Source organism: Procambarus clarkii, chromosome 5, assembly GCF_040958095.1.
Source record: "Procambarus clarkii isolate CNS0578487 chromosome 5, FALCON_Pclarkii_2.0, whole genome shotgun sequence".
In the NCBI taxonomy this organism is placed as follows: domain Eukaryota; kingdom Metazoa; phylum Arthropoda; class Malacostraca; order Decapoda; family Cambaridae; genus Procambarus; species Procambarus clarkii.
The window spans coordinates 49,231,502-49,244,347 of NC_091154.1; the positions used below are offsets into that span (position 1 = coordinate 49,231,502).

Here is a 12,846-nt window from a genome sequence, read left to right on the forward strand (position 1 = left end):
GTTTGGCTAGAAAAGGCCGTGGGGATTTTAAGGATGTTATATCTTTACTTATGCTGGAAGGCCAACATTTGGTCCTCATCAAGAACTTTGCCAAATATGTGCGTAATATGAGGTCTCATTCGGAAAACTTCCCAGCTGATTATAACTTTTGTCACAGCTGCCTCATCGCCCTCCCACCCCATCAAATGCTCGAGCATGAATCAACTTGCGAGGTCAAACAAACGTTGCATTTTCCTCCCCCAGAAAAGAAAATAGAGTTTAAACATTTCGGGCGAGCGTACGGGCCAAGCCACACGTGCTACTACGATTTTGAGTGCTCCCTGCAAAAGGATAGGCCACAGGGCATAATCGAAGCACGTCACAGGGTCATTGCATATGCGTACATAATCATAGACCGTCGCTATAATATCGTAGAAAAAGATTTCTACCTCGGGCCTAATTCTGCAACCCATTTTGTTAATAAACAATCCTCCTCGTGGGCCAGAATAACGCGAGAACAGCCATATTACCATCTGCACACGTCGAATGAGCAAAGGGAAAGTTACAAGAGTCAGACCATGTGCGAGATATGCGACGAACCTTTCGGGCCCAAAATCGTCAAAAATAGACACCACGACCATTCACTGAGCGAACATAATTACTTAGCCGCCCTATGCTCTCGCTGCAATCTCCAGTGCAAAGATGGCTACAAATACTTGCACGCATTTTCACATAATGCGGCGTATGATTTAGGGGTTTTGTTAAACGAGTTAGGAAACGTGCCCAAACGCAACGTAGACATTATGTCCAAAGACGGGTATAAATTTATGAAAGTTGACATTGACTTTCTTAGATTTATGGACAGCTTAGCCTTGCTCAATGGGTCGTTGGCCAAATTAGCCAAGGAACACATCGACAGTGGCAAACCTACGACGTTCACTCTCGCCATGTTAGATAAGGTCATTGCTGAGGCCCATAATTTATTGTTAACTGGCAAACAGTCCTTTTGTTATGATTACGTGTCAAATTGGGATGTATTAAATGAACCGCGGCTCCCCCCCAGAGATGCATTTTTCAATACCTTGACGCAGGAAGAGCTCCCTGAAAAAGAATACAAACAAGCGTTGGAGGTATTTAAATTAGCCAAGTGCCGCAATATTGGCGAATATCTCGTCTTGTATTTAAAAGTTGATACTGGCATTTTGGCCGACATTTTCACGGTGTGGCGACGCACTATGTTAGATCTTTATAGATTAGATATTGCATATTACCTCTCTTTATCTAGTTTCGCGTGGGACGCCTTCCTGTTCAAAAGTAAGGTGGTGCTAGATCCAATATCAGACCCTAGAATGTATGACCTCGTTCGCAGGAATTTAAGAGGAGGCTTCACCTCAGTTGTAAAGCAATTGTCTACCGCCGAGAACCATTACACCGGGGCGGGGTCTGGCGAGGATGGAACCCACATCCTCTATCTCGATTTTAATTCACTCTATGCTACGTGCATGAGTGAAAAGCTCCCCACTGGCGGTTTCCGTTGCCTAACTGACGCTGAACGCGATGAAATGCTATTGCAGGGTTTGAGAAATATTGACTGCAATCAAGAGCGCGGTTATTGGATTTTGTGCGTCACTAAACAAGTTTCCCCCGACGTAGCTAGATACACTGACGACCTGCCATTAATTTTAGCACACGCCGACATCGTGACGGAACAACTGTCAGAATACAGCAAGTCGATCCTAGTTGCGGAAAATCGCAAGCTGCCGCGCAATAATCGAAAACTCATTGCCACCCACGAAGCACAACGCGACTATTTAATTAGTCTAGATTTGCTTCAGCTTTTAATGCGACTAGGGGTGGAAGTTTCGCGCGTGCACACTATCTTTGAATTTGAGCAGAGGGCACACCTCAAGTCCTTCGTAGATAGCAATATTCGCGAGCGCACAAACTCGACCTGTGCAATTAAGTCTAAGGCATTTAAACTTGTAAATAACGCTATATATGGCAAATCTTTAACGAATTTGGAGCGTTATGCCAATAAATACTATTTAACCACAACTCGCAAACAGTTCCTCAAACACGCGCGCGACCCGTTTTTCAAACGAGCGACTTTGCTGAGTGAGGACCGTGTCCTTTGCACGACCCGCAAAGATTCGCTCACTATCGATACGCCCACATATCTAGGCTTTCAAATTCTTCAAATAGCTAAAAGGCGGCTATATTCCTTTTGGTACGACACGATCAAAGCGAAATATGGTGACAAGGCAAAACTGCTCTACACCGACACTGACTCGTACATTATTCAGCTTACTTGCAGAGATGCTTTTGAAGAGCTTAATAAGGCCCCGCTCATACGCCACATTGATTTTAGCAATTTCCCCGAAGATCATTCTCTATATTCAATCGCGCGAAAAGGCAAACTGGGTCTTTTAAAGTCCGAAGTTGGGTCTAAAATTATAACCCAGCTCGTTGCCCTTAAGCCCAAAATGTACTCGCTAGTGACGCTGGATAAACAGCACATTTGCAGATGCAAGGGGATCACACGACGTCAGCAAGCTGGGCTAGAACACTCATCTTTCATAGACGCCCTTGAAACAAACACAAGTCGGAGGTTTGTGACTAGGTCTATTAGAAATGTTGGCGGGCAAATGTGCACATGCGTTACTGTCAAGAGAGGCTTATCCGCGTTTGATGATAAGCGATACGTAATAAGCCCCACCGTTTCACTCGCTTATGGTCACCCCGATATTCCACACGATCCAGAGGATGAGGAGGCAGTCATTAGTGACTTAGAGATGGATGTGGACGCGCAGGAAAATGTGGAACAAAATATACACCCTGCAGGACGGCGTCATTACCCAATTTTCAATATGTGGGCCAAGAGAGATTCATTGGCCCAAAACCTATTCCCAAACTTGCTGTGAAATATGCTCGCTCCTCTGCATTTAAAAAAAAAAAAAAAAAACTGTTTGCATTCTCACATTAGTGCATGTTATTATTTTTATTGTTGTTATTATTATATTATTTTATAATGTTATAAAGGGTTAATATGTTATAATGTTAAAAGGGATGTTAAAATTATTATTATTATTGTGCCTATAGATTTAAGCTTGTAAATATGTATATATTATGTTTTGTTTCAATAAACAAAAAAGTACGTATTTTTAATGTTTTCTTTGCTACGCCCTAAGCTTGTATATCTATCTATCTATCTATCTATCTATATATATATATATATATATATATATATATATATATATATATATATATATATATATATATATATATATATATATATATATATATATATTATGTTTATGTTTCTATAAAAGAAAGAAATATATGTTTTTTTTTTAAATCCCCCATATATATATATATATATATATATATATATATATATATATATATATATATATATATTATATATATATATATATATATATATATATATATATATATATATATATATATATATATATATATATATATATATATATATATATATATATATATATATTAGTATATTTTGGTAGCAGTCTTTCCTGTAGACATATATTATTAAATATAACCGAAAAAGTAAGATTAATAATTCTAACACGAATTTTCTCAATCTTTCGTACATTTCGTTTCACTGTTGGAGGTAACTAAAAAATCAATTCTCCAAAATTTATTTTTATTTCTAGTCTGACGCGACACGAGCGCGTTTCGTAAAACTTATTACATTTTCAAAGACTTTAGTTCACAAATACACAACTGAATAGAACTTACGCATCTCCGATTTTATATCTACATTTGAGTGAGGTGGAAGGGGTGATGTGGCATTAACACAAGACAGAACAAGATGTGGTATTAATAGGGTATTAATTTCATCAACACAAGACAGAACAAGAGTATTAATAGGGTATTAATTTCATCAACACAAGACAGAACACGAAACAATGGATATTGAATAGAAGTGTTTGTAGAAAGCCTATTGGTCCATATTTCTTGATGCTTCTATATTGGAGCAGAGTCTTGAGGTGGGTAGAATATAGTTGTGCAATAATTGGCTGTTGATTGCTGGTGTTGACTTCTTGATGTGTAGTGCCTCGCAAACGTCAAGCCGCCTGCTATCGCTGTATCTATCGATGACTACTGTGTTGTTTACTAGGATTTCTCTGGCGATGGTTTGGTTGTGGGAAGAGATTATATGTTCCTTAATGGAGCCCTGTTGCTTATGCATCGTTAAACGCCTAGAAAGAGATGTTGTTGTCTTGCCTATATACTGGGTTTTTTGGAGCTTACAGTCCCCAAGAGGGCATTTGAAGGCATAGACGACGTTAGTCTCTTTTAAAGCGTTCTGTTTTGTGTCTGGAGAGTTTCTCATGAGTAGGCTGGCCGTTTTTCTGGTTTTATAGTAAATCGTCAGTTGTATCCTCTGATTTTTCTGTAGGGATAACGTTTCTATTAACAATATCTTTCAGGACCCTTTCCTCCGTTTTATGAGCTGTGGAAAAGACGTTCCTGTAAAATAGTCTAATAGGGGGTATAGGTGTTGTGTTAGTTGTCTCTTCAGAGGTTGCATGGCTTTTCACTTTCCTTCTTATGGTGTCTTCGACGAAACCATTGGAGAAGCCGTTATTGACTAGGACCTGCCTTACCCTACAGAGTTCTTCAAAGTTCTTCAGTTGTGTATTTGTGAACTAAAGTCTTTGAAAATGTAATAAGTTTTACGAAACGCGCTTGTGTCGCGTCAGACTAGAAATAAAAATGAATTTTGGAGAATTGATTTTTGATTTACCTCCAACAGTGAAACGAAATGTACGAAAGATTGAGAAAATTCGTGTTAGAATTATTAATCTTACTTTTTCGGTCATATTTAATAATATATATATATATATATATATATATATATATATATATATATATATATATATATATATATATAACATTCCACAGTGTGCATATTAAACAGTAGAGACTCAGCCCCAAACATGGAAAGACCTGATGAGATAATATCTCAAGCCCATCTTAACATCTTCAGGGAACCATGTCGGATGATAATAGCGAGTTATTCAAATGCAGGGAAATCATTTTTATGCAACAAACTCGTGCACAAGTACCATGAAACATTCGCTCGAATAATTATATGTGATGGGGGATATCCCGAGTTGATGAACAATCCACGAATTAATAGAAAAATTGTTGCTCATTCGAGCATTATTGATCCTTTGGATGAGCAAATGGATAATTCCCCAATGCTGATAATAATCGACGATCTCTTTACTGAAAGCGCAAATTCAAAAATTGTTTCTGATATTTTCACCAGGGGGCGTCATCATAACATCTCTGCCATATTGATCACGCAAAATATATTTTTCCCTGGAAAATATTCTAGGAACATAAGCCTAAACGCCTCGCATTTCTTATTAGTCAAATCAAGAGATCTTTCTCAAATTGAGACTTTGGGACGTCAAATATTTGGGAAACAGGATTCAAAGAAATTTCTAGAAATATATAAAAAGGTCGTAGCCAAACCCTATGGTTATTTATTTGTAGATCTGGGGTCAAGCACGCCCGCCAGCATAACTTTGCGCCGGAATATTGTCGAAGAGAAACCATTTGAAATAGTTTATCAATGGTGAGCAAGAAACAGCAAATACTCGATCGAGTTTATAATGATCCTACTTCCACTGGGGGATTTGGAGGCGTGCAGAGATTATATAAAGCAGCTAAATTACTTAATTCTGACATAACACTGGCCGATGTGAAAGATTACTTAAAATCCTCAGACGCATATACGCTGCATTATTTACAACCTAAAAAATTCGCGCGTCGACGAGTTTTGAGTCCTAAACCAAGGGTTTATGTGTCTGTTGATCTAGCAGAAATGGGGAAGTTGGCAGGGATGAATAATGGCATCAAATATCTGCTCGTTTGTGTGGACATATACTCCAGGTTTGCTCAAGTAGTGCCGCGAACTAGTAAAGACGCGAACATTGTGTGTAGGGCACTAAAATCTATACTAGAGACACCTCACTCGCGCGGGGTGCGGAAAATTAATTCAGATCGCGGGGGTGAATTTTACAACGCGCGTGTGAAAAAGATGTTGGCCTCTAAGAAAATTGTGCTGTATAGTGTATTTTCTCAGGAAACAAAAGCATCCATAGCCGAAAGATTCATACGCACTTTGAAAACTAAGCTTTACAAGTATATGACTTCGCACAACACATTGAAATATATAGGGGTGCTGCCTGACGTTGTAAAAACATATAATGTCTCGCCACACCGAGGGTTGGGGGGCAGAACCCCCAGAGAGGTGCATGCTTTAACAAAACCAAGAAAGATTGTCAATCTATTTAACTTAATGTATAAAAACCCAGGCAAAACATCGCGGGGCATCATTCCACAGCTGAAGGTTGGCGAAACAGTACGCATTACTTTATCTGATCGCGTTTCGAAATTTAAAAAAGGTTTCAAACAGCAGAATACGCGAGAAATCTTCACAATCGCGCGAGTGGACAATAGCCAGAGGGTCCCTTTATACTATTTGAAAGATTTGAACGGTGGCAATATTGACGGAGGGTTTTATAGACAAGAACTAACCCTCACCCATTTGCCTGCCGCCTTCAATATTGAAAAGGTTTTGAGCAAGAGAGAAGTCGACGGTCAGTTGCAATATAAAGTCAGATACGAGGGTTATGATCAATCATTCGACCAATGGGTCGACGCCGATGACGTACTAAAACTATGAAGGAGCCTTTAGTTCAGAAATACTGGGATCTGATAAGACTATTAGCCGGTCTTAAGTACTCCAGCAGAAAGAAATTAATTGAAAAATTCAAAAAGCCACACATAAATTGCCTATCGGAAATATTTAAAAATCTTTTAAGAAATAAATTGCCCGTGCCTAGCAAGGTTTTAAAAAAACTGAAAAAATATAGTTCATTAATTCGTATTGTAGCTTGCAAAAAACCTTCCACGGCAATTAAAAAAAAATATTAACTAGCAAACGGGGTGGTAATATCCTATCTATTCTCCTTCCCATTGCCGTTAATCTGTTGTCGCATTTATTTACCAAATGAGAGAGTATTATTTAGTCCCGCGGAAAATAATGGACGAGCGAGTGCCGGCCACTTTGCCGACAGTGCCAGAGATATCGATGCCAACGCCCCCGCAACAGACAACTGAGAACGCCCAGCCCGAAAGATCTAATCCAACTGTAGCACATCTGATAAATCTGAGATTAAAAGCGATACATCACGAATATGCAAGGGCACTTTTAAAATATTTCGACGAGAGTGGGCTTGTTAAATGGGACGTTAATGGCAATATAATGAGTCCTGTGACTGGTTTGCATATAATTAATGATATTATATATGGGATGACGGTCCACAATGCTTTATTTGCCCCTACTAAACTACCTCTAGCAAAATTATTTTTTAATGTGGCTTCAATTCCTATGGATCTATTTAGAAACACTGCGGCTCGCAGACAGGTTAACAATGAGGGAATTAACAGGAGATGGGGCGTGTCTGGTTCGACCTCTGACCTCCCTCCTAAGCGGATCAAGGTCGGTGGTCACGGGGATCGGGTCGCCCCCTCGTGGTTGGCTTATTAAAAACAAATTACGGCGATTTGAGCATTTATTCATTGCTCGCCCGTGACCTGGTACTGTCGCCAGAATGGACACTCACATCATATACGCGACCAACGTTGCCAATGCAGATCTGTATCGTGATAACATTCCCAGCTCTTTTTCAAATCGCTTGTATAAGGAATTAAATTTGAATCCCAAGCGCACCTATGAAATGTGTTTACAGAAATTATTGCTCCCCACATCTCATTACGTGATTATGAAAGACGATCTAGAGAGTTATGTGAGGGTTGGTTTAATATGCACCAATGTACAAATGACGGGCTTTAAACACACCTATTCGAAGTTTTTACTGAAAAACAACATTTTGGCAGGAAGCATAAAGGAAATTAATAATGCAATTAACAATGAAATAGCTAATATATTGTCAAGCAAGGAATTGAGTTTTATAGATAAAGCTTATAAAAAGCTGTATCCAAAATATGGAACAACGTATATAAAATACGATTCAAGCTATAATCGCAATAAATTTAGTGCCGTATACAGCGACGCCATAATGTCGCAGTTCCAAAGACCAGGTGAAGAGGTATATAATATGGTTTGCCGAATTTCGCTATCGTTCGGGCGTGCGATCGGAAAGGTAATAGGCACCGAGACAGGTGAGGATTATGTCATATATTTAATCAGGGGTATAAAATATGAGACAGGCAAGGAAACTGATTTATGTGTCTACCCACCACAGCCGAGAGGAATGATGGATAATTTGTGTATTTATTGCGACAAAATTATGCCTACGAGTTATGGTGATCAGTTGGTCAATATACTGGACGTTGTCTCTTTAAATGGGAGTGACGGTGGTAATAAGAAGTTATATAAACCTCTGAACACTTCAATTGTCGACAGTGTGAGCATTACAATGACCGATCAAGAAGGCAATCCTGTTTATTTCGATGCGCGAGGCTGCACGATTGCAGTTTTGCATATAAGGCCGACTTTGGGGGTTATATAATTGAGCGTTGAAGCCTATAATCTTCATTACCTTGCATCTAGTTGCAAAATGCGCGTCGATTTTACCCCGCCGTCGGTGGAGGAGTTATTAATACTCCTAACGCCCCCCGTTTCCAGGAGAGGGGGCGGTTTAGGGGACGTCCGCATTTTTAACAGTACTAGGCGTCATGTGCGAGGGGGTGGGATTTTTAGTTTCATAACTGGACTGGCGAAGCGAGCGGCACCATTCTTGATGAGAACCCTGGCCCCTGCTGCATTGAGTATGGGCCAGGATGTCATGCAAGACATAAACAGTGGCGAACGCACATTGAAACAATCGCTCAAACATAGAGGCCTAGAAACATTAAAACATGTTGGGAAGCAAATTGCGGGCGGGCGGGTCGTTAAGAAAAAAAAAAGGAACAGAAGGATTAAGACAAAAAGCAACAAAAAACAAAAACAAAAACAAAGCAAAACAAGAAATTTGTTCAGGAAAATCGACGGAGGGAAATATAATGACGTGTTTGCTTAAAAATTGAATCACTCTCAAAACAACTATTGACAAGATAGCATGGCGGGGCTGCAAGTACCACTGGGGAATTATGCCGGTGCGATAACTGACGCCTTTCCCAAGCCGTTCTCCGCTAGGATGGTAGAGGCCACTATAGCCTCGCGTCAAACTATTGATGTTTTGCCAGTAAAAACTGGGGGCAATAAATTGAGATGCGTATCTTGAATTTAACATTAAAGGCGTGAATGGCCACTTTCTAGATATGTCGTCATTGGCTTTGGAACTATCGCTAGCAGTAACGGGCGAAGATGGAGCTAGTGCGATAGGGGATACAGAAAATGTAACAATTAGTAATGGTCTATCACAGACTTTATTCAAATCTATAGTAGTGTATTTCAATGAGACTGTGGTCGAAACTAACTCTCTATTCTCATACTGGAGTTATATAAAGCTGCTGACTACTATTTCGGGGAGCGAAGCTGAGAGATATCGGAAACTAGCGCATTTCTTTAAAGGTAATGACCCCAGCAGATTTTCCGACGAATATTTTGCTGCAATGACTGAGGAAAGGGAGCAGCAAATGACTGAGATGAAAACTATGGGTGTGCACACATGCTTTAAATTATTGGCGGATGTTACTACAATTAGCGAATACGTTCTGGATAATGTGGATGTGCGCATTCGCCTCGAACTGAACCCGGATAAATGGATTATTCATAGCGAAAGGGATAATGCAAACTTTAAATACCATATTAAGATGGCGAGGTTGTGGATAGATCGCATAATGCCATACCCGGCCGGCTTAACGGCCATTAATAAGGCATTGATACAAAATAACACCCCGATAACATATACGTTTAACAAAACCCTATTAAAGACTTATATACTGGGCACAGGACAGCGGACAATTACAATGGATCAGCCCTGGGGAACTGTAGTTCCCGAGCGTTTATACATGATTATCGTAGATATGGAGGCAATGTCAGGAGGCTATGCCCAGAACCCATTATATTTTGAGAATTGTCAGCTCACGAGTGTATTTATAACTCTGAATAGCACTACTTTATTTAATATTGCTTGCGCTTTTCCACGCAACTGAGCAAAATTATATTATACGACGCTACAAGCTTTAGGTTTCGATAATGCCCACATGCTATCCTATGACGCATTTGTTAACGGTGGCACTATACTGGCTTTCAATTTACAGCCCGAAACTATAAAGGACGCAGTGTCCTTTATAGTTTGGAAGTGCCTGGAAGTGTCTGGCAACCTGAGAATTAGTCTAGAATTTAAAATGCCTGTGGTGGGAAATAAAGTCATTTTGCTTTATGGTGGCACCACTGGCATCCTGAAAATTAATGCGGAACGTAGAATAGTTTGTGATACGAGAGCGTAAAAGCTATGAATTGTCTTGAAATTAACGAAGCGCTGAATGGGGTGTTGGGTCGGGAGGTGCATTATCTGGGATGTTATCTCGCCAATGATGCAAGAAAAATTTTGAAAAATATCTATAACCATCCTGTGGTATTTATAATTAATACACTAGATGCAGAATCTGCAGATACAATGGGTCATTGGGTTACATTTTGTATAGCCAAAGCAATGACTAAGACAGAAATTGTCATTCTTGATAGTTTTGGAAACCCGAGAATTGAAACGTATTCGAAATATTTTAAGGTTATATTGAATAGCTTTGAAAAATATGATTTGCACATATTCAATGACAGAATACAGCAGTTGGAAACTTATTTCTGCGGGAACAATGCGTTATACTTCACCTACCATTTATCCCATCTAGGGGTGGGAAAAGCGCTTCGGAAATTTGCGCAGGATTTTAAATATGAACAACACAGCAAAAATGACGCTTTGGTTGTGAAATTTACGTATGATAACCTGAATATGCCACTCTGTCAAACAACATTTTGCCTGGGAGATGATTCCCAGGATGCGTGCAATAACCTGTGTGAGCAGGTGACCTAGCTTGCCTGAGGGTGTGGGGTGTGGTGGGGGTGAAGGGGGGGGGGGTGAGGGAGGGGGTAGAGGTTTTTAGGGGTATATATATAAGCCCAGTCCTAAGGCCCATTGAGGCCCATTGACTTAACTTGCCCACCGACGAACGCCCTTGGTTCTGGTCATCATTAGAAGCCCACAAGCGAAGTTTTTGAAAATGGAATTTGCCCGTGGTGAGTTTTTTTTTTTTATTATTTTATTTATTTATTTTTATTTTTTTTAACATAACTCTGATATAGGTGAGAACGTGTGTGTGTGTGTGTGTGTGTGTGTGTGTGTGTGTGTGTGTGTGTGTGTGTGTGTGTGTGTGTGTGCGTGTGTGCGCGTGTGTGTGTGTGTGTGTGTGTGTGTGTGTGTGTGTGTGTGTGTGTGTGTTTATGTTTCTTGTTTGTGAATATAAAATTTTATTAATGTTTTTTATTTTTATTTGCAGAATTGTTGAACGGATGCTCAAAAATTGAGGTGACTGGTGGGATCAATTTCAACTTTGGGACTGCTCTCATCCTGCCAGCTGGGGTGACGCCCCATGATGTAGCGGATATATTGCAGAGTAGTGGTGGTGCCAATGTTCGGCCGATGTGTCAAGCCCCCAAAACTTCATCAACTTCGCCTACGACCTTGCCTGAGATTACGGAGATGCCGGGGCCAGTGCCAGATGTCGTTGTGGCCACTATGCACCCCAAGCCGACGGTGCCCATGCCCCTGCCTGAGACACGGCCGGTGCCAGAGTCCCGCCCCGCGGCCCGCCTTGTTGTTGACTCTATGGATTCACGGGTGCCGACCCCGACGGGGCCAGGACCATTCCCAATAACGGCAACAACAACAACAAAAGAGCCCAAAGCTAAGAAGGCGAAGAGTGGAAAGATGGCTCTGAAAACGAAGGCAACAACAACAACAACAGAGTCCAAAGCTAAGAAGGTGGCGAAGAGTGGAGAGATGGCTCTAAAAACGAAAGCAACAACAACAACAACAACAGAGCCCAAAGCCAAGAAGGCGGCGAAGAGTGGAGAGATAGCTCTAAAACCGAAAGCTTCGACAGCGCCTTTGATGAAGGACATTGCAAAGCCAACAGGTCGCCCTGTAGAAGAATGCAAAATAACCTGGGAACGGCCTGCACAGGGGCCCGCACCGGGGCCCTGTCGGGCTAGGCTATCTACGCGAGGCCAACGCAAGAGGACGACGACGACGACCCCATATGATAAGAAGTCGAGCAACCGCGAGGCTTCCCCCCAGCCATCTACCTCGGGATATGTACCTCCAACATGACGCCCTAACCCGCCTCCCCCAGCGACCCGCCAGCGGGAGGCAGTTACCCACATTAGCGAGAGTGACGACGAGGATGCCCGACAGACCCCCCAGAAATTAGCGACGGTGTGCCGCGTATCCCCTATGGCACCTAAGACACAAGAGCTGAACACGGGGGACATATTGTCTTCGCAGACCTTAAACGCCGCGGTCGAACTGTTTAGTGAAAATCAATCGTTAGCCATGGAAGAGTTGGGCCTGGCTACGATTGACATGTTCACAACACAGTTCGAGCCGGTGGAGGGATTCGATGATGAGGTCTCGGACCTCTTCGAGTGTGGCCAGAGAAAATTCTATGAGCCAGACTATGTAGAGCCCACTCCGACCATGGACTTGTTCACGCCGACCATGCACGAAGCAGCTTTATTGTCCTCGGGCGTCATGCGAAAACTTAATTAAATTGAATGTATTGCAGTGTCATATATTATTGTAGTTATGTGTATTGTAGGTTTTATTTGTTAAATAAAAAAGAACTAACGAT

General features: G+C 41.1%; 1 protein-coding gene across 1 annotated transcript; it reads left to right on the top strand.

The window, feature by feature from the left end:
- Positions 1-5,593: 5,593 nt before the first annotated feature.
- On the top strand, positions 5,594-6,709 carry LOC123749702 (uncharacterized). The gene has a single exon (XM_045731818.1). It carries the CDS (start codon positions 5,594-5,596, stop codon positions 6,707-6,709), a length of 1,116 nt encoding a protein of 371 aa, XP_045587774.1.
- The last annotated feature ends 6,137 nt before the right edge of the window (positions 6,710-12,846 follow it).

Coding starts and splice junctions, on each gene's coding strand:
- LOC123749702 (XM_045731818.1), top strand. CDS start 5,594: ATGGTGAGCAAGAAACAGCAAATACTCGATCGAGTTTATAATGATCCT.